This window comes from Lepidochelys kempii, chromosome 8 (assembly GCF_965140265.1).
Source record: "Lepidochelys kempii isolate rLepKem1 chromosome 8, rLepKem1.hap2, whole genome shotgun sequence".
NCBI classification, from domain to species: Eukaryota; Metazoa; Chordata; order Testudines; family Cheloniidae; genus Lepidochelys; species Lepidochelys kempii.
In genome coordinates, this window is record NC_133263.1 from 38,397,846 (window position 1) to 38,420,238 (window position 22,393).

The window sequence follows — 22,393 nt, forward strand, 5'->3', positions numbered from 1 at the left end:
ATGCATTATTAAGGTGACCATTCATGCCGTTTTGGCCAGAATAGTCCCCTTTTTAAGCTCTGTCCCTGGCGTCATGATGTTTTTGGCAAAACAGGACATTTGTCCCATTTGCTATTGCCCTAAATGGGCATGGAGGAACATTCAGGAGAGAGCAAACGAGACAAATGCCCAATTTTGCCAAAAAAGTCATGACGTCGGATCAGATGAGCGGCAGTGGCAGGCGGGTTGGGCTGTCAGCCCCATATGGTGGGGCTCAGGGTGTGAGTCCCGTGTGGTGGAGCTCAGGCTGACAGCCCTGTACCCCACCACGGGGCTTGGGCGAGCAATGACACCAGGTAGCTCGGGCAAGTGGTGATGCCAGGTGGCTCGGGCTGTCAGCCCTGTGCGGCGGGCCTCGGGTGAGTGGCAACACCAGGCAGCTTACACAGTGTCCTGTTTTCAGTTTAGGGGAATATAGTCACCCTATACATTATGCAAATAAAAATCCATATAACGCAAGCCCAGCATCTGGAGCAGTCAGTAGCAAAATCTGTAGACAAAGCAAACTAGGATATGTATTCTGCATTCATACCAAACTGCAATATACATCCAGTTGTATCAAGAATATAGCAAGCGGCCAGATATATGCATACACTATAATTATGACATATTATATATAGTCCCTGATGTGAATTGGGTGAGGAAAGGGTTAAAATTGTTGCTGAGTAAGGGGAGTAACAGGTACCTTCGTGTACCGTGTACCGCAGGCAGGCCCATCCTTACGCAGCTGCGTAGGGCACCAGAAAAGTGCTCTGCATAGCTGCATGCTGCTCCAGCCCCTGCTCCGGCTCTTCCCCAGGGCCCCCACCCCTGCTCCACCCCAGCCCCACCTCTTCCTGCCCCTGCTCCACCGAGCCCTGCTCTGCCCCAGCACTCCCCTGAGCTCTGCAGCAGGGCTGGGCCTGCACTCACCTGGGCCCCCCAAGCCTGCCCCGCCCCCCCATGCGGGGGGGGGGGGGAGCTGCGTAGGGCCCCAGAATAGCTAGGGACGGCCCTGATTGCAGGATCGAAGAGACATTCAGCTATGGGGGAATGGGACTGGGCTAGGGTAACCAGACGTCCCAATATTTTTGGGACTGTTTCGATATTAGGGGCTTTGTCTTACATATGCAACTGTACCCCCTTCTCCCTCCAAAAAAGGAGCATCCCGATTTTTCACATGTGCTATCTGGTCATCCTAGACTGGGCAGCTTAGGTACTACTGAGTCCCCAAACCAAAAAGGAGGGAGCTGTATAAGAAGCTGAACTGAACTGAAGAGCAGGTTTTTCCTCTAATAAGGGAGCAATGGGGCTGTAGACGACTTATTCTATTTGTTTGTTTGCTCAGTGTCTGTGAGAAGCCATTTATCATCCAGTGTTAGGCTTTGCTCAGAAGAGGCCTGATTTTTAGCCTACGGTAGTTGGCAAGTCAGTTGCTACTGCAATAACAGCCCAGAACACAGTGGCAGAGCTACTCCAGTGCCTGAGATAAATACATTTTTTAAATCTTTTCCCTGGAAGAATTTTTCTTTAAATAAAATTTTTATATTTAATTTAAAGTCCAGTTGTGCCACAACACTAATAACCACCACAAATCAAACGATAAACTGCAGCAAGTCCTTGTTGCCTTTCTCTTGTATTGTGCCTGGATGTTAGAGCAGTGGGGGGTTGGGGATCTCACACACCATATGCGCTATAATTACCTAGTTTAATGTTACTGTATTTAAACACAGGCAGGGATTAAAGCAGCAGACTCCCTGGTAGGGAGGAGCTTTTATTTTGCCAATTCCACCTCTATCGTAGGGCAGGACAGGTCAAACAGATGGAAGTGCAAAGAGTGAGATTTATTTGCTTGCTTTTTAAAAATTCCAAATTGACGTGATCCTTTGAAAAGACTATGGCCATTTGCAGACTATTGCAGACTAGGCTATTTGAGCTTTAACTTTTTTCTGTCTGCATCACTTCCCTATCTCGAAATTCAATATCTACCACTTCTCTTGATTAAAAAAAAAGATTAAATGGGCATTTTAATCCAGAAAAGGCTTAGGGAAGTTCAGTGAAGCCAGAATGCCTGCAGAGATCCCCTGAATGACACAGAGAGGTTTTTTTTCTCCCGTGCACATAATGCTTGCACTTGGCATGCTGTTTCAGAATAAGTGTGCAGAATGTCAGACTCTTTATAGCAGTGAATATTCATCATGCCAGCCAGAGGCAGAAGCTGCAGTCTGTGCAGCATCAGCAAAGGAGGCAGGGAGGAAAAAATCAAGTTAATGACTGGCTTTCCCTGCGATTTACTTCCTGCTTGTCGCCTGATCTCCATTTTAAATAAATGCATTTAATTAATAACAATGTGGTTACACTGACATGAGGGTGGAGGGGTCTGTCAATAAGGACTGGGTTAGTCCTAGACTCACAGTGTGTTCTGTTGGCTGGAAAAATCAGACAATTCAAAAATATTTCCTTTGAAACTACTAAGAATAGATGGTTTGGTTGAAAGCTTTTATCTGAATGACCTCTTGGATCCGCGAGCCATTGAAATCCTTACAGACAGGGACAAAATGATGAATGGGAAGGGGAGGGACAGAATGGAAGCAAGCTGCTGTCTCGGCTGAGCATGTCACGTAGTCACAAATGTCTCTGCATGGAGATAGAGCTGCACAGAAATGCTTCTACCTCCCTTTAGCAGGGGCACATCTGCTCTCACACTAAACTCAGCCTTCTTCTGACAAAGGTTCTTTAAGAAAGCTGCAGAGACATGGGAGGCAGAGACAAAGCACTACACTCATAATATATGGACAGTTCTCATTATGTAAAGTGAGCACCACCTGTTCCTGACAAATGCCAGATTTTAGCTTTTGGGTTATTCAGAGACCACAAGTATGCACATTCCCTAAAAAAGAGAAAATAAAATGTCAATGAGAAAAAAACCAGCATCCCTGGTCCAGTCTTGATGGGAGAATTGATTTGCCAGCTGAGTGACACAATGTTTTATGCTCTGTGAAGCAGGCATTGTGCCCTACACTTAGAAGATATCTCAATTCCAGACTATTTTAACCTGTCACTCTGCGTGTCAGCTCTGTTCTGCTTACACATCATTTGGAATAGGGAACAAGCCAGTAAAAACCAACCCCTCAATTGAGTGAATGCACAAATCTAGTCTTCCAAAAGATAGCCATTTAAATCTGGGTGACAGACATTTATTTTATAGTCTTTCATCAAAAGGTTACCAAACTCACGAACTACACAGGGGTCACTTGGCTCATTGTTGAAATGCAGCCTCTCTGGAGTGGAATGAAGCTGCTTTCTAAACAATACAACCCTGACCACAATCTTATTGAATTGAAACTAAAGGGGGAATCTAGGGCTGCAGAAAATTATCCATGCTGTAATTTCGAACACACACTTCTTGCAAATAGTAGCAAAGGATTTTTCATGACTACTGCTGTTTATGATTTTAGTTTTATATTTCATCTTTTTTTAAAAACTGGCATATTCAGTTGTGCAGTGTCTCTGAAAGCCATGGTGGGGTGTGGTTCAGCACTATGTCAGAGGTCTGCTGAAATGCTTGCATTTGTCTTTGAGCCTGTGGGTGGTGGCTAATGAGGTCAAAAAGGCATCTTCCATTTTAGAACGCAGACATGCACACACATCTCTAGTGTCAGGGAGCTGCAGTTGCAGCCTGGGTTTAGTTTCTGTTTTGTGCCTATGTTTTAAAAATAAATCATTTGGTCATTGAACATAAGGACTCCTGAATTCATTGAGAACAAGACAAAGTGAGAGCGCTACCTACCTAGTCAACTCTACTTCAGGGAATGCCTAGGTACTGGCAAGAAGGGGCCAGTCCTATTTTTCTTTGTGATGACCTCTGACAAGGTCATATATAGTTGTAGGGTGCAGAGAAAGGAGTGTAACACTTTAAATGAAGTGTGATAAATGTAGTTGGGGGGGGCAGCTTTATTTAGACCGTTTTTATAAGTTCAATAAACAGCTTAAAAGCATTTATTAAGCTCCAGAAAATATGCAAGAGAAGCACAACTAATCCTGTTAAGTGTAAAGTTACATCTAAATCATAGTTTTTGTGTGTTAAATGCTTGTTGATCAGACAATAAATAACTCTTTATAGAGGCTTTAGAAACTGGGGGGTAGGTGACATTTATCCCTGATCTGAAATGCCTGAACATGCAGTGATAGTACAATTGAACTGTGACCTTCCTGCCTGACACTCCAGATATAAACACTGTTGTCAGGTAAATCAAGCAGAAGTGAAATTTCTTGAAAAGGCTGCTGAAGCCCTGCTACTAGGAAATGATGGTCATTATGTTATTATGTTCTATGCTATTATGTTCTGGCTGTAGCCATCTCCCTGCTTTTGAGTTCCTCAGCCTGCTGTAAGGGTAATTAGTTTCCTTTGGCTTAGTGAGTATTAAGGAGTATTAATATGCTTAGTTTATAGGGGCATCAAATATATTCAAGGGCTTCAATAAGGACAGACAAGTGGAGGCAAACCTCTTAGTCTTGGTGCTCACAGAATCCTGATTCCAGGGTAGATATTATGGGTTTGCTAAATTTGGTTCCACTATAGCAGAAGGATTTGTGATGTATATTACTCACTTAATCTGGTGAGTAGATTTGTGTAAACAGAACCAGATTAAAGGGACAGTATCCTGTTTTGCATTAGATTTCAGTGGTACAGACAGACACACATGTGCACTTTGTAGTATTGTTTAACATTTTCAGGCAATGCAGGGCCCCCCACATTGTGTCATAGGAAATACCCTTTTACACTGCAGAAAGGGATCTTAAATAGCCCTTGCAGAATACTCTAATCCAGTGGTTCCCAAACTTGTTCCGCCGCTTGTGCAGGGAAAGCCCCTGGCGGGCCGGGCCGGTTTGTTTACCTGCCACATCCGCCATTCGGCCGATCGTGGCTCCCAGTGGCTGCGGTTCGCTGCTCCAGGCCAATGGGAGCTGCTGGAAGTGGCGATCAGCTGAACCTGCGGATGCAGCAGGTAAACAAACCGGCCCAGCCTGCCAGGGGCTTTCCCTGCACAAGCGGTGGAACAAGTTTGGGAACCACTGCCCTAATCATAAGGTCAGGTCTCTGCTCAACATAAAGTCAGTGTAATGGCCCCTCTCCCTGGTATAAGGGACATGTTGAGGACAGGAGGAGCATGGCCAGAATAGACTGTGCTCTGGTTGTTTTGCTGATATAGTGGTCTATAGAGGGGCATAATAAGATAACACACTTTAAAGAAACCTTGGGGCTATACTTCTTCTGCACTGTGCAGGCCTCTGACACAGTCCAGAATTAGGGAGGTCCACAAGTAGCTTATGGACACCTCCGTCTCTCCCATTTATGTGCCCAATGCGGGAATAGAAGAAAAGAGAATCTGTACCAGGGTTATTTGGAAGGAGTGATGGATGGGGGTTGTTGGGAAGGAGAAAACATTTATTTGTCAAATAAAGCTTGATTTAAAGTATGGGATGCAAGAGGTCACATTTTCTGTATACAAGAAGAGAGAGGATCAATTCCTAATTTGGAACTAGGCCAAGACATACACTGTTCAGTTCAGTAATTTATTATTTCAAGGAAATGAGGGGGGTATCAAATGTGCACACATCCCCAGGCAAAAAGCTTAATTAAACCAGAGTGAAGGATGAAAGTATGTATTGGTGTCTGGGGTGTTAAGCGACTTGCCAGAACACTAGTATTGTCAAGAACAAACATGAAAAAAGTCAACCGTTCAAAATTAATGTGACAAGAAACTCACAGGAATGTTGTAATTTTTGTAAAAAGAAACGACACAAAGTTCTGTTAACATTGCAAAAAAATGAAGGTATTTGAAAACAGGGAAATTCAGTTAAGCCCACCAAGACAACCGTCCCAAAAGAAGCAAAAACGCTGAGGCAGTTTTATCTAGCCATATTAATAAATGTATGTATGTATTGTAAGTTAAGTTCCCATACATAACACCGGTTTATCTAATCATTGACCACAGAGCTAATGTCTCTTTGTCATGTAGGAGGCAACAGCTTTTCTTTATGATCACACCATTCCCAGGAGAAGACGTGCTTCACCATTTCCTGTTTATATGTCCCCTGCTGAAAACAATAATCTTACCTTACTCACAAAGATTCCATGGGCCACGTATTACACAAATGTCCTCAAATACTTGCTAATGTAGCACGTAAACTGCCCTTGTAGGGTCTAGAACATGAAAATACAACTAGGGGTGCCAACTTTCTAATTGTGCAAAACCGAACACCATAGCCCCGCCCCTTCCCCAAGGCCCTGCCCCCATCCCGCCCCTTCCCAGAGGCCCTGCACTCGCTCACTACATTCCCCTTCCCTCAGTGGCTCGCTCTCACCCACCCTCGCTCACTTTCACTGGGGGGGGGTCTGGAATGTGGGAGGGGATGAGGGCTCTAACTGGGGGTGTGGGTTCCGGCGTGGGGCCAGAAATGAGGGTTTAAGAGTGTGGGAGGGGACTCCGGGCTGGGGCAGGGAGTTGGGGTGCAGGAGGGGGTGAGGGCTTCGACTGGGGGTGTGGGCTCTGGGGTGGGGCTGGAGATGAAGGGTTTGGGGTGCAGGAGGGGGCTACAGGCTGGGGGGTGGGGCCGAGGGATTCAGAGTGCAGGACAGGGCTGTGGGTTGAGGCAGGGGGTTGGGGTGCTGGAGGAGGTGAAGGCTCTGGGCTGGGGGTGAGGCCTCTGGGGTGGGGCCGGGGATGAGGGTTTGGGTTGGGGCTCAGGGCTGGGGCAGGGGTTTGGGACTTGGGGTTGGGACATGGGCTTACCTTGGGCAGCTCCCAGGCAGCAGTGCAGCAAGGCTAAGGCAGGCTCCCTGCCTGTCCTGGCACTATGCTGCGCCCCGGAAGCAGCCAACATTTCTGCCTCCTAGTCAAGGGGCCCAGAAGACTCCGCGCGCTGCTCTTGCCTGCAGGCACTGCCCCCACAGCTCTCATTGGCTGGTTCCTGGCCAATGGGAGTGTGGAGCTGATGCTCAGGGCGGAGCCCCTTGACTCCCCCCTGCCTAGGAGCCGGACCTGCTGGCTGCTTCCGGGGCACAGTGCAGTGCCAGAACAGGTAGGGACTAGCCTGCCTTAGCCCTGCAGCACTGTCAACCAGACTTTTAACGGCTCGGTGCTGACCGGAGCTGCCAGGTTCCCTTTAGGGAACACCCTAAGTACAATATCTGCATGAAAAGCAAAGATCAAGAAGCATCACACATATCAGAGATTTGTATGTATGCAACCAGTTTTAAGGAGAGACTGTAAACTTAAAAATGTGTTCTTTGTTTCTGAAACAAGAAAACCCTTTGGTTTGCGTACATAATACTTTTTAAAACTTAAAACACCTATGCCTAAAATTGCAGAAGCTGCAGAACCACATAGTGAGATTCAGAAGTACAAGAGATATTACATGTTTCACACTGATCACAGAAGAGAATGTAGGAGCATTGTGGGACTGCTGAGAGGACCAATTGCAATGGTCCAGCTGAAATGCTGGTGCTTTTGGTCTACTCTGCCACTGCAACGATGCATGCAGAGTGGCTCAGTGCAGAATATGGTGGTGAGATTTGTTCAGAGCAAATGCAATTACAATGGTGCTGACAGTGTTTATGCACTATTGCATGCACGTGTGTGTGGACAGGAAGTGTGTTACAATCATGACAGGTGCTTGAAATTGTATTTGCAACATTACATTTCTCTAGGGTACACAAGAACAAGGTTTTGATCAGACTTCAAAGGTTTAAAAGGTCATAACAAATAATTCCAAACATAAGCATCAAATCTTCCCCAAAATACTCAGTCTCCAGCAAATACTCAGGACAGATCAATTAAAATAAATTTGAAGTTTCTATCCAAAATTGGGAGTTTGTAAAAGTACATAAGAACATAAGAACGGCCATAGTGGGTCAAACGAAAGGTCCATCTAGCCCAGTATCCTGTCTTCCCACAGTGGCCAATGCCAGGTGCCCCAGAGGGAATGAACAGAACAGGTAATCATCAAGTGATCCATCCCCTGTCACCCATTCCCAGCTTCTCGCAAACAGTGGCTAGGGACACCATCCCTGCCCATGCTGGCTAATAGCCATTGAAAGCGTTGAAGACTCTTCAAATAGTAAAAGAACAAAACAAATGAAAAATAGCTTATTTTTCAAACTCCCTACAAATGTAATCCATATCACATTTGGTCAGCATATTGTTAGTGGCAGAAGACCACACACAAGAAATTTCAAGTAAACTGGTTAGTTTTGGCAAATTGTGGCAGTGAGATTCAAAATTGGGTTAATACTGGAAAGCTAGTTGCAAGCTGCCTAGCTTAAAGCGTGCCTGCTTTGTTTGGTACGTTAGAAACCATGGCAGAGTTCTAAAACCAAGCAGGGGCTGTATAGACCTGTGAGTCTAGCACACCAATTAAGAACTTCCCTAGTTATGTCCAAAGTACTAGAAGGCCTGAAATGTCTGCAAAATGCTGATGACAAAGCTTTCTTATATTTTTATTTGACAATGAGTAGCTTCCAAAATAAAGTGATCTACCATATCTCATCTGAATGCCAAGTGTGGGGGGGGGGTCACCAAAATCTGAAATTTTAGGCCTTGCTGTTATGGAGTTACAGCATGACAAGAAAACTTACAAAGAATTTTCCAGTCTAGGAAATCACTGAAATATTTACTCTCCTCTCCAAACATTTTTGCCAATTCACTCCCAATTTGACACCAATCATCCCTCTAATTTCTGACTTTGCATTCCAGTTCATAGTCTGTCAAGACTTTCACTTTTCCTGAACATTTTAGAGGAGTAGCCTTTCTTGTCTTTAAAAGGGGCAAAGGCTATGGAGAAGACTGTCCACAGTTATGAGCCCTGATTTGGAACCTTGTTTGAAAGAGTCCCTTAGGCGCGACAGTTTGCCCTGTGTATGCTATATTAGCTGATTAATTGTATTTGATGCTGCTGTAAGATTTTAATGTTGTTTTGACTTTTTCAGAACCTGAGGCAGGAGAGGTTTCCCCCCCAGTGGGAGCTGGTGTGAACAGCAACAGCTGGACCTTTAAATATGGACCTGGCAATCCCAAACAAGCTGGTCCCGGTGAGTTGCCAGACAAATTCATTATCCCTGGATCTCCTGCGATCATCTCCATCCGGCAGGAACCACCAAACAGCCAAACTGACAAAAGTGACTTCATAACCTTTGGCAAGAAGGAGGAGACCAAGAAAAAGAAGAAAAAGAAGAAGGGAAACAAGACTCAGGAGAAAAAAGAAAAGGGGAACAGCACCACTGACAACAGTGACCAGTGAGGGGTTTATACTGTCAGAACCCAGTTAGCCAGTTTTTTTAATATTGGCAGATCTCTCCTATGTAGCAACTCCCAACTTCTTCCTATTGTTAACAAATTTCCAGTATATATAGACTTCAGAAATCCGCAGGAAGTTCACAGTGTCTGTCTAGATTGCTTAACAGGTTTTGTCTTGAAAAGCTTTATTAAGTCTGGTGTTAACTTTTTTTCTCCACTCTGGCTTGTTTTCAGACTCTAAAAAGCAGACACAAGTTTCCTTTCTCCTACGCCGAAAAGGAGAATCTTCACAGTACAGCCAGTGAGAGGTTGGACTCTCTGCATTGTGATTCCTGTGATCCTGTCTTGATGACACTTACAGGACAAGTTTAAAAGTTTTAATATTGTGCACCCTGTGTCTGATTGGAAACATTTATGTGCAGATGTCAGCTAGGTGATACAAGATCAGATTATAAAATGCAAGAAGAGCTGGTAAAATATGAACAACAAAGGAAACACCTAATGAACATAGTGTTCAAAGATGGTCAGGCTGGGGAGGAAATGTCTCAAAGGAGATGACCAGACTTTTTGAATCTAGAGACTAGCTGTGTGGAATACTGAGTCTTTTGCATGACGTATTGTACACACTCCAGCAAAGAAAAGCTCACATTTACAGCTTTTTAAGATACCATAAAGTATAACTCTCACCAAGCCATTGGCTATATTGTTAGTATAAGTCCGATTATCCTAGCAAGTATGTCCCTCAGAGTGGGACAACAAGGGATGGGCTGACATCTAGGGAATGTAACTGACTGTGATATTTCCTCTACATCCCTGTTTCCAGTCTATTAAACATTCTTTTGCACTTAATGTCTCTGAAAAGGTCAGAGTATTTTCCACAACAGATATGCAAAGTGAGAAAAAGAAATGCATTATCTATGCTATTTGTTATTTGATATATTTATTTATAAAGAAAATATAGCTGTAAATGTTAAAGAAATATGATGCCCTTTAACCCAAACAGAAGTCAATCTACAGCTATTAGAAATGATAATTGCTGCTATTAAAGTGCTTTAGAGAAATTGCCTGAAACATCTGTATTATATCGGCCACTTGCCAATCACAGCTTTATTCTGTCAGGTCACTCGGGCGCTGCCTCTTCCAATCACAGCTTTATTCTGTCGGGTCACTTGGCCGCTGCCTCTTGCATGTATTAATAAATACAAGAATATAATTTTTTGCATTAATCTGCACTTTGAATACACAACATTTGCAAACAATCTGTCCTAATATAAAGAAGCAGAAGCAAACTGTTTCTCACACAAGAAGATCTACTAACCTGCTAGCTCTGTGCAGTGTCTTGGTGTTATCTCCCACACAACCTTTTTTGGTTTTAGTTTTACTTTTCTATGAGGTTATGAATTGCTGACCCTACTAACACTCATTATGTAAAATTCAAGTACTGTATGTATGCTGTATGCTCTTATAAGAATCCTGAAATATTTATTCTGTGCTTGTATATGTGAATGTCAATGGAACTATTACCTAGACTGGACTTTAAGCTTTACTGTTGAAAGTAAATCCATTCTTTCTTTTTTGTACACTTGTGGAAAAGTGGAGTAGTGTTAATTTTTTAAGCCACTGTTGGTTATCAGTTTTTGTGTATGAAACACAAGTAAAATATCTTTCTTAAATCAAGAAATCAGTGACTCAAGGGCATTTATTTATGGATGGTTATAAAGCAACAGCTCTGTGAATTGCTAAAAGATAAGACTACAACTGGTACATTGATTGTATCATTTGGTATCAGTGTTTGGGCATAGACCAATATATGAATTTTTAAACAGAATGTAGCGCTACAAGGAATTCTAAAGAGATGCCTAGAGTATTTTACATTCACAAAGTAAAGCTCAAGGTGTCCTACGAACCTGAGCTCTATAAGATACCACACTTTTCTTAAAATTTCTAATGCTCACTGTAATCTAGGATCAAAGAGAACAGCTTTGTTCTTTGTGACATGTCTGATAAGTTTTAAATTTCCAAACTGCAGAGAGTTCATAGCTGGTCAATTACTACTAAGTTCAAAAACCTGCCAGTCTTGAAAACCATAGAAGGTAAAAAACCTGATTCAAAGGATTTCATAACTCAAAGAATGAATTTTAGGGAAGCATCAAAGGTACCCTGTAGTCCAAGAAATAGGGGTCTGTTTAGATTCATTTTCATTTGTGGCTATCAGTCTTGTGCTGTTGGCAAAGAAGAAATACTACTCATGAAAGAAACTCACCATTGACTCCAAGCAGCATACAAGAATCTTCAGAAGTTCAAGAGCCAAGGTGCACCTGCCGGGGCTCAGGGCTTCAGCACTGAGGGGAGGGAGATCTTGGGGCTTCAGCCCTGGTGGGAGGCGCCTGCTGGGGCTCGGGGCTTCAGCCCTGTGTGTGGGGGTGTGTGTCTCAGGACTTCTGCCCCACATGAGGCACCTGCTGGTGCTCAGGGCTTCAGCCCTGCTGAGAGGGGGTGTCTCAGGGCTTGTGCCCCACAGGAGGCACCTGTCTGGGCTCAGGGCTTCAGCCCCGCTCCTGCAGAAGCCCTGAGCCCTGGCAGGCATGCCTCTGGGGTTGAGGCCCCGAGCCTCCTTCCTCCCTGCTGGGCAGAAGCCAGAAGTGAGGTGTGGTGGGGGGTACATGGGGTCACATGCCCCCCGCAGATTTTTGCCAGGATTTGCTGACCCTGCTCGGTCACATGGTGCTTCTGGGCCCCCTCTGTGTATGGCAGCTGCAGCCGTGGGGAGAGGCAGTGGCAAACAGCTGGGAGCTGCAGGGAGAACCGCTGAGGGTAAGGGGAGGTGCCTGGGGGGGGGCGTGACTCAAGCTGTTGGGGGTGGGGCGAGCCTTTAAATTGTGCCCCTCCACTCTCAGCAGACACCAATCATCTCTGGCAGAATCTCCTAGCCCCACCATCCCACTGCAGGGCAGAAGCCCCAAGCTTCTCCCCCCACAGTCTTGTAGGTGGAGAATGGGGTTGGGAGGGGGGCTCCACGAACTGCACTTTAACTGTAAAATAGCTGTATACAGCTCATGGGCTGCAATTTGACTACCCATGATATAGAACACTCAGGGAAGAGGTGGAGGGCCTGAAAAAAAGCCCAGAAGAGTATACTTTACTGATTAATTATGCATTGGCGGAAGAATGAATAAAATACTCTTCCAGATGATTTAAGATTTGACAACACACTTAATTTTTCAACTGTGAACCCTTAGTTTCAATTTATAATACTGACATGTCAAAAGTGAAATGTGGTAACTTGGCACAACTGGCATTCTTGGTCCAAGGAAATATCCAGGACTGGGGTAGCAGTGGGATTCTGCAGCACAGAACTGGGATGATTTTGCAGAGCTGGGTGTTGGGGTCTAGTACTTGGCTAACACACACATGCGGAGCAGGATTGAGAACACTATATAACCACTACAGAACAAACAAATCAATGGGTAAGAGAAGACTAAGACCCATAGCAATCAACGAACAAGCAAATGTCTTTCTTTTTCCACCTGTTAACAATTTCACAAACAAAACACAGGTGAACTAGCTGAGTCCATGTTACAATGACATATTTTTTAAAGACAAGTAGGCTTGAAAGAAATCTCACATCTGGCGTAGTTTATTTTTCTCTGTCCCCACAGCTCTAAATAGCAAGCATTGTCTCTGTGGACATTTGCTTTTCATGCTGCCTGTAGGGTTTTATAGGGCCAAGTGAGCAAAGGTGAAACATATCCTCATTAATCTGTTCTATATTTACATCACAACTTTATAAAAGCTATCTCTAGTACAGCATTGTACATTAGAGATCTAAGACAGCCTGTTGTAATTTCTTCCTGATTTGCATTTGGGCCACGTCAAACAAGAGTGGACAATTTTAAAGAATTCTATGGATCATGTGCAAGAGGAAAACCTGATACTCAATTTCCCAAATCTATATGACACTCCATTACTGAATTAATTGTGGTAAGATCTGACACATTGGTATCTCTCTAAAGAATCTTCTCTCCCCCCCCGCCCCACCCCCACTCGCTCAGTGTGTCTGAATAAATATCTTCATTTTTGAACATTTAAAGAATGCTAATAGACTCCTTCCCCCTGGAGATATAAGTACCTCCTTAGAACAATGCCGAATAGTTCACGACACACTGACTACAATTCATGTAGGATATCTGCATTTCCTCCCACCTCCCAGAATCCAACTACCATCTTTCCCTTACATAAGTAGAACTTTCCATCATCAACTTGGGACATGGTCATCACAGTGTTGCCTTCTGTGTAGGTCAAGACCTTGGGGAAACTGAGTTCCGCCCTCTCATGTCTGAGATAAGCTCTGAACAACATTCCTTCCTTCATCCCATTCCCTCCTACCAACAGTTTTCTGAGTGTACTGCAAAGATGTGTAGGAGAGGCTTCAATGGCCATCCCTGTCTGATTCCTAATAAGTTAATAGATTTCTTGTTTCTGCTGCCATTCACTCATTAAAGAAATAGTGGCTATGCCTAGACTCATAACCTTAACCAAGTTAAAAAAGTTACAAGAATCCCATATTTCTGTAAAACTTTTCATAAATAATGTGCAGCTTGGTCAGAAGTATTACTTTGATCAAATGCTTTGCTTTGACTAAGAGGACTTTCTGAACATTCCCTGGTCTCCTTTTAGTCTGTGCTTCATAAATTTTCTGAATAGAAAACTAAAAAAAAATAAACAGACGATTGGTTCTGTGGTTTTGTCACCTGGAATGCAATCACCTACACAAGCATAGCTACCAACACTATTGGGCACAGTATGCTTCAGCACCCACAGTATGAGGGACCATAAATAAGGAGCCATTGATGCTATCAGCTGTGCAATAAATACATCATGTCTATGGCATAGCTATAAAATGTCTGGTAATGGTGACTGGTAAACATAAGACACAAAAATCTGAGGCAAGACAGCGTTCATCTTTCCCTGCAGGGAAAAGTGCACAGCTGTTACAATGGACTACTGCCGCCTTTTCACATTCCTTGGCTATGCCTGTATAGTCGGTCTCACGTACATCACTATAGTACTGTGATGTTGTACTGCATATGTTTTATGGAAATATGCTTATGAGTGTGAATATGTAATTGGAATATGCTTTATGCAAAAAGTCTCTTGTAAGGTATCATTACAAAGGTTATAACCTACTGAATATATTCCTCCTATTTGTATGCATGTAACATTCTTGTATCTGAAGCTAGAAATATGAAGTATAACTCTGAGGTCCTATTGTAATTATGCAAAGTGTGGGCCATTAATGGTGGTTTAGAATCTTGATGGCTCCCATTGACTAGGACAATTGGTTGTAGATGGTTTATTTACCTGCAAGCCTTCCTGTATAGGTCTGGGCCGGCTCATGGGTAATGAAGAATGAAGTCTTACAAAACATGTGACCATGTCACATGATACTGCAATCCACCTTAAATCTGGTACTTTTCCTTTTAGAAGGAGGGGTGGGCACCCAGAGAGACAAAAGATTCCCACCTTGTGCCAAAGCTATAAAAGGGGGTGGAACAGAACAAAGGCAGCAGTCATGAGAACACCCCTGATCTCCACTAAGATGTTTGCTGGAACTAACAAGGACTGTACCAGGGGAAAGGACTGGGCCCAGACTAGGAAGGAGTCTAGTCTGTGAAAGAAGCTTATTGGAATATCTCTGAGGGTGAGATTTTACCTGAAATCAGTTTCTTAATGTATTAGGTTTAGACCTGTGTGGTGTTGCTTTATTTTGCTTGGTGACTTACTTTGTTCTGTCTGTTATTACTTGAAACCACTTAAATCCTACTTTTTATACTTAATAAAATTACTTTTTGTTTATTAATGAACCCAGAGTAAGTGATTAATACCTGGGGGAGCAAACAGCTGTGCGTATCTCTTTATCAGTGTTATAGAGGGCGGACAATGTATGAGTTTACCCTGTACAAACTTTATACAGAGAAATACTGATTTATTTGGGGTTTGGATCCCATTGGGAACTGGGTGTCTGGGTGCTGGAGATACATGACCTGCTGAGCATTTTTTGTCTAAAGTCTGCAGCTTTGGGGGTGTGGGCCAGACCTGCGTCTGTGTTGCAGCAGGCTAGCATGTCTGGCTCAACAAGGCAGGGTTCTGGAGTCCCAAGCTTTGGCAGCAAAAATGGGCTCAGAGGTATTCTCAGCACGTCAGGTGACAATCCCAAGGGGGTCTCTGTGACCAAACCCGTCACAAGTACATTGAAAGCGCTTAACATCAAATGACTACAGAGAGATGGTAAAATAAAAAAGCAATCACATCATCCATTGAGTGAGCAATTTTGACATTATTAGAAATGAAACCAAAATTACAAAAATAGCTTCCATGCATGTGCAAATGTCTGTTGAATGAAGATACCAAATAACCAAGCAAGGTCTGACCTCTAGGGTGGGCTTCATCTTGGACATATTGGGCTATAAACCAGACCAGGGGATGGTGCTGTGACGTTATCTGATTAAAATATGACCATATAGATCATTGTTGCAACCAGTGTTATATATTTGCAGCAAATATTGTACAAAGGTTGCCAAGTGAGATGTCTGTGAAAAGGTTATGATTTCCTCATTATAATTATGCTATCTGTATGCATGTATCATTGTTGTATTTGAAGTTATAAGTATTGGCTCTATACCTGGATTTCAAATGTGTGCTCCTGGAGTAATGCCCACAAGGTAATTAGCCAGCACATCTTGGAGGGACTACTCAAATTGAGTGGCCCCTCAAAAGAGCATTTTAACTGACAATGGACCATATGAGATGCCCATCTACACTTGATGGAATTTCCTGCTGTGACTAGGCAAAAAGCATGGACATGGGACTTACTCATGTGACTCCAAACTCCATCTTGTTGCTGTAATTTTCCACAGTAAGAACATGGGATGCCCTCCACATGGCAAAAGCTATAAAAGGCTCTGGAAACACCTCCATTTGGTCTTCAATCCTGCTTCCTACCTTCCGTTTGCTACAAACTGAAGCTCTGAACAAAGGATTGAATGACCCATCCAAGCTGTGGATGTATTCCAGAGACTTGACTTAAGCCAGCAGTTTATTCCATCACTGCTACAAGCCTCAATCAAGAACTTTGCAATTATTGTATATATTTGATTCCTTTAAACAATTTTAACGCTCACCTTTCTCTTTCTTTCTTTCTTTCTTTCTTTCTTTCTTTCTTTCTTTCTTTCTTTCTTTCTTTCTTTCTTTCTTTCTTTCTTTCTTTCTTTCTTTCTTTCTTTCTTTCTTCTATTAATAAACCTTTAGATTTTAGATACTAAAGGATTGGCATCAGTGTGATTTTTGGGTAAGATCTGTTATATATTGACCTAGGTGTGTGGCTGGTCCTTTGGGATCAGAAGAACCTATTATTTGGTTAGACTTTTTGTAAAGAACCATTCATCTCTGAATCCAGTGTTTTTGGTGGTGATATAAGAACTGGAATGCCTGAGGAAACTGCCTTATGCCTTGTCAGCCAGACTAGTATAAGGGCCATACTGTCAATCAAACCCTAATCCCGCCCTTGACCCCTTAAACCCTGCCCACCAGTCACCAGAAGTCCCACCCCATGGAGTGATTAAACTGTTTCTTTTCTGAAAAATCTCTCAACAGCTTGACGATGCCTTTCTAGAGGACCTAGAGGCCCTGGACAGCTTTGCATCAAGCAGCGAAGATGAACCAGGCCCATCTTGTTTTTGCTCAACGCCAATACAAAATGTTGAAGAGGACTCCGAGGATGACAGCTATGAGGAGTTTAGGAGAAGGCTTGTCATGGAACTGATTGAACCAGTGCCACGTTGTGAGCGTAAAAAAGTTATGCGGACTATTGTTCGCGTTGCTGTTTATGCTGTCCTTAACCACTGTCTTAGGGAAAAGCTTTTCGAAGATTGTGAGGGCTGTGTCATAGATGCACCAGGCCAGCGGCACCATGACTGTGTGACCTGGACTTCAGTGGATATAAACTGCAAGCTCCGGGGCCTGTGTGCTGAGCTGCGTTTGGAAAGCTTATTAAATACTGTTATTGCCATAGGTTATGCTATGCAGTGTCTGTGCCTAACCCAAGAACATTTAGCTTAAGGGGTGACCTTGATAAATGCTGTGCAATTCAGTGGAAACCCTGACCGTGTTTTAAAGAAAATGACCAAACTGGAAGATGCCTGCTTAGAGCGTTATATTGACCATCTGGTCCGCACAAAAAGTTACAGAACCCTGCTTAAGAAAAAGGCTATTTGTAAGAAATCTAAAAGGATTAAGTTAGAAAATGGTGAGGGGCCAAACATGCGATATAAAACTTGGTAGCTGTAAATTTAAAAATAAATCTATTGAAAAGGGCTTTGTGATTCTCTGTATTTCTGTTAAAAGGTCTCTGGCCCTTAAGGGAGCTTAAAGTTTTGTTTTTTTTTAATGGAGCATCTTGGTTTGTTTTCAAGGAGCTGTCTGTCTTTTAAATAAAAAAATTAATTGTTTGTGAGAACCTAGCTCTTGGGTCTTTTGTGTAAGAGAGACCCATTTACCTCAAAAAGTTGCAATGTATGTTGTGGGAGGGAAAAAATATCCTAAAAGTGTGTTTACAATAAAACAAACAAGGATGGTTCAGACATGTAGTTGAGTACAATAGAGCTGACTTATTCTGTTGAACTGAATGGGTTTAACCACCCCCCTCACCGAATAGCCAGGGTGACTGTGATTACTCACCCTTGTTGCCATAGGGTTAAATTTGATGGGGATGCACCCACAGTAAGGGAGGGGAGTGGGTGAGGATGGTGAGTTCTGATTAATATGAAATGAAATAAAACCTCAGGAGTTTGCAGATGCTATTGGACAGTTTAAATATAACCCCTGGAGTTGGCAGAACTCTATTGGTCAATTTAAATATGACCTAGGAGTTGGTTGAAGGCTATGGGGCACTTTTTCTAGAAAGCATCCCCACCCCGCAAACTTTAAGCATGAAAGAAACATGTTTTTTTAAAAAACAAAAAACAAACCCCAAGACATTCATTGATATCTGCAAAGGGTCCCTCCTTTGAAATGATTACTGTAAGAAGCCCCTACAGGGGAAAAAACCATTTATTTGAACTTAAAAAAAGAAAAAAAAGAAAAAAGAAAAGCAGCCCAGTTGTGCAGACAACTTATTCCCTCACCCAGATCACAAAAGGCAATGCTAGGGAGGGTTGATCCAAGCAACCTGCTAACTATTTTGAAACAAAGAGTTAGGATGGTATAAAAACCTCAGGTAGCTTGGAGACTGTCTCTTTCAACAGAAACTCTCTTGAATTGCTGCTGGACTGCAAGAGGAGGTATGCTCCCTGTTTTTAACTCTGAAAATATATATTATATAATGCCATTCTTTGGCCATGCTGTCTGAGTAAATAATGGTGCCTATCTTTATTGCAGTGTGATCTGTTTAGCATGGAACCAGTAACTTTAAGTTGCAGTTCATCACCAGGCCAAGGTAAAAACCATTTTTAACTGTAGTTGTGCTTAATAACTTCAGGTATTACACAGGTTGTATAGGGATTTGGGGGCTAATACTAACTATCATTTGTGCTTGTTTTTAAACCCAAAGGACCCAAGCACATATGGCTGAGGGGGACAGAACAAGCATGGGCCTATTAAATGCATGTGAGTTTATTGTAAAGTATTTTGTTGCAAACAGTGTTTTAAACTGCTGGTGTGTGTGTGTGTATATAAAACATAGGTGGGGGTTTTAAAAAGTATATGGCTGCAAACTTGGTTTGGTGTGTTTATCAAGCTGCTGGGGTTTTGTGTGTGGGTGTGAGAGAGAGGTCTGTGCAAGACGTAGGTGTGGGGTTTTTAAAAGTGCTTGGTTGCAAACTGTTGGTTTGTTTCCAACTAACAGGGTTTTTTACTGTGCATAATGTTTTTAAAATGGGTTGTTTATAGAGTTTTGGGGCATTTGGGGTTAATACTAACTAACATTTTGACTTGTTTGTTAACCAAAAGGCCCCAAGCACACATGGCGGCGGGGTACAGAACAACCATGTGCCTTTTAAAAGCATGTGGGTTTATTGAAAAGTATTTTGTTGCAAATAGTGTTTTAAACTGCTGTTGTGTGTGTTTGTGTAAAACATAGGTGGTTTTTTAAAAACGTATATGTCTGCAAACTGATGGTAATGGTGTGTTTCCAACTAACAGGGTTTTTACTGTGCAAAATGAGATGTATTTTTAAAAAAATATTTGTGGAGTTTGTTTTTAAAGTGGTAGAAATAAACTCAAAACCTGTGTTTGTTGTATAGCCTGCAATGGACTATTTTGTTTTAAAGCTATGACTTTTTAAATAGAAAAACACCCTAATGAATATTTTTTTAAAGTTTACTAGACAGTTTCATGTGTTTTATTATAATGTTGTTTGCTTTACAGTACGGTCAAAACATGAGGGGGTAAACAACCTCAAAAGAAAAAGGAAAGAGACAGCTGAAAAGAAAAATTCACCAGTATCAGTGACTGGTGGATGGATGAAGCCCAGTAAATATATTTTGCTTATTAGTCTGGTTAATTTATGAGGTTTTGTATTTTAAGTAAATACATAGGTGTGGGTGAGAAAGATGGCAAAGTTACGTTTTTGTAAAATGTTTTTTCCCCTGCCCCAATCAGGCATGTGCAGCCCTTCTGACAAGGCTGTAGTGCGAGCTACAAGGACACCCCCACGAGAACCACCAAAGAACCAGGAATCTGCTCTGAAACTTTTAACAACACAAAACAGCACAAGAGTGCAGATGAAGCATCAGGACAGTCCAAACCTCATGTACGTCAAACCCAAGGACAAAACAAAAGACTCTGGTAAAAAACAGCCATGCAAACACAACTCCAGTTCCTCAGCGGCCACCACCACACCAAGCCCTGAGAAACATGTGAGCGAAAACGCTCACATTCACAAACCCAGAGCACGCACTCTAGGGGCTCTGAATGTGCACAAAAACACACACATTCAGAAACCCGGAGCAGGCGCTCTAGGGGTTGTGAATAAAAAAACAAGGACTGACAAACCATTCTCCCAAAACCATAAGCTCGTCACAGATCCCCCATATTCTAGTATTTGGGAAGAGTTTGATGCTTCATTCAGAAAACTGATGGACGCTGTATCCTCGGGGAGTCTAAAAGAAAGAAGGGCTGGAAAGGGTGGCTCTGAGCAGGCGTGACTAGTCGTGGAAAGGGGCCTGGGTAAAAGGGTGCACATCAGCTCATGTGTAAACAAAAGGGCAGCGCTTGGGGGATAAACAGATGGCTGCCAAAAAGTTCCAGGCCAGGGTTGCTGTAAAAATTTTAAAAAGGGCTAAAGAGGTAATGAGGAAAAAAAAAACAAAAAGAGATGCCCCTACCGGAGGCTCTCAAACTGGCATGTCTGAAAATGGGGAGGGCATGTCTGAAAATGGGGAGGCGAAATCAGACTCTGGTTTAGAAAATTCCCCAGAGGGCTCTCTAGACGGGTTCCCATCTACTCCCAGTGACCCTCACGGAGGCGCCTCGGAGTCTGATTCTCAATTAGCATCTGATGTAGAAGATGCCGCTGATGGTTCCGTAGAGGAACCCCCAAGTAACACTGAAAATGCAGAGGTGTATACGGAGAGAGTGAGAAGTTGGCAACGCAAATTACCTAGATTTGGGGGGTCAGTGTATTGTGAGGAATTTCGTTTTGTCAATCTTGAGCAAATAAATTCAGCTCAACAGGTTGTTGAAGCCATACACAGAGGGATACAGTTAGTTCTTGATGACATTAATGGTAGGGTAGGCCCTGATGATTATGTACAGTTACGTTTAGAGAGCCGTAATTTAACTAACCCTTTGTTTTCGATCAGAAGAACTAGGGATGAGCTGTTTGCTGAGGATTTCTTAAACCAGACCTCAGAGCAGCTACAGAGCAATAGAGAGTTGCATGTTGATGGGACATTGCGCCTCGTTGTGACAGTTGTAAAAAACAGGGGTGGGGGTGCTCGTAGAGTTTTAAATTCTATCCTTAGTAGTCAGATTATTCATAAAAAGAGACTGTGTTTAGTAGACCTGACTTACACCGGTACCGGTCTATGTTTTGCTGGTGGGCTCTTGGCAGTCATGTCCGGTCATAAACCTACGGATGCGGAATTGTTAGCAGAGGCAAGAAAGCTGCATGAGAAACTGGGGTGGTCAGATCAAAAAAAGGTTATGCTCAGAGACGTAGCAAAGTTTGAACGGCATTTAGGAGTTAATATACAGGTGGTGCTGTATGTGGTGAAAGGTGGCTGGGGTGTTTTTAAAAAGTGGGGCCCAGTGTACCCTAAGACTTATTTCCTCCTGTTGCACGATGAGCATTACTATGGGGTTCTGGATGTGAAAAAGTTGTTTGGAGCAAAAAATTGTTGTGAGTTTTGCCACATGGTGTACAGTCACGACCACTCTTGCAGGTATCGTTGCCACCTCTGCTTGAGCGTAACATGCTCAGACATCATGGGCGTGCAGCTGAGGTGTCCTAGCTGTAGACTGTATTGTCGGTCCAAAGAGTGTTTAGACAGACATATCGACTGTCATCAAAAAACCAAGCTGACTGCCTGTCTAAAACTTTGTGTGATAAGTGTCAGTCTTACGTGGACAAGTGGCGCAGATGTAAAGGGAGGCGGTGTAAGCAGTGTCAGGGTTTGATCGTTGGTGATGTAGACAGTCACCTCTATTTTATGGACAGCCTTAGAAAGCCTGAATTCTCAGAAAAGTATATTTTTTATGATTTTGAATGCACGCAGGAGACTGAATTGCACACTCCCAATTACATTTTTGCTATGTCCCTAAAGCCAGAAAAATCCTGGGAATTTAAGGGCGACAAGTGTCTTTCTACGTTTGTTAAGACCTTTATTGGCAAAGAGTTCCGGGACTACACATTCCTAGCGCACAATTCCAAAGGTTATGATGAGTACTTCAGCGTTAGACAGTTACTGAAGGAAAAGATGTGCATAGAACTGATCACTCAGGGTAGTAAACTAATGTGTGTGGAAGTTAAGGCCATTGGGCGTTCGTTTTATAGACTCTTTAAACTTCTTGTCCATGAA

At 43.0% G+C, this 22,393-nt stretch overlaps 1 protein-coding gene across 10 annotated transcripts in view; it reads left to right on the forward strand.

Annotated features, from left to right (window-relative positions):
• Window positions 1-9,859, forward strand: part of LOC140915797 (protocadherin alpha-C2-like) — a 323,023-nt gene extending 313,164 nt beyond the window's left edge. For 9 of the 10 annotated variants that reach the window (XM_073356102.1, XM_073356097.1, XM_073356103.1 and 6 more), the window contains exon 4: window positions 9,011-9,859. In XM_073356102.1, the coding sequence (XP_073212203.1) occupies window positions 9,011-9,321 (311 nt within the window). In that variant the 3' untranslated portion in view covers window positions 9,322-9,859. The remainder of the gene's footprint in view (window positions 1-9,010) is intronic. The other variant, XM_073356101.1, reaches the window with a different exon arrangement.
• Window positions 9,860-22,393: the final 12,534 nt, after the last annotated feature.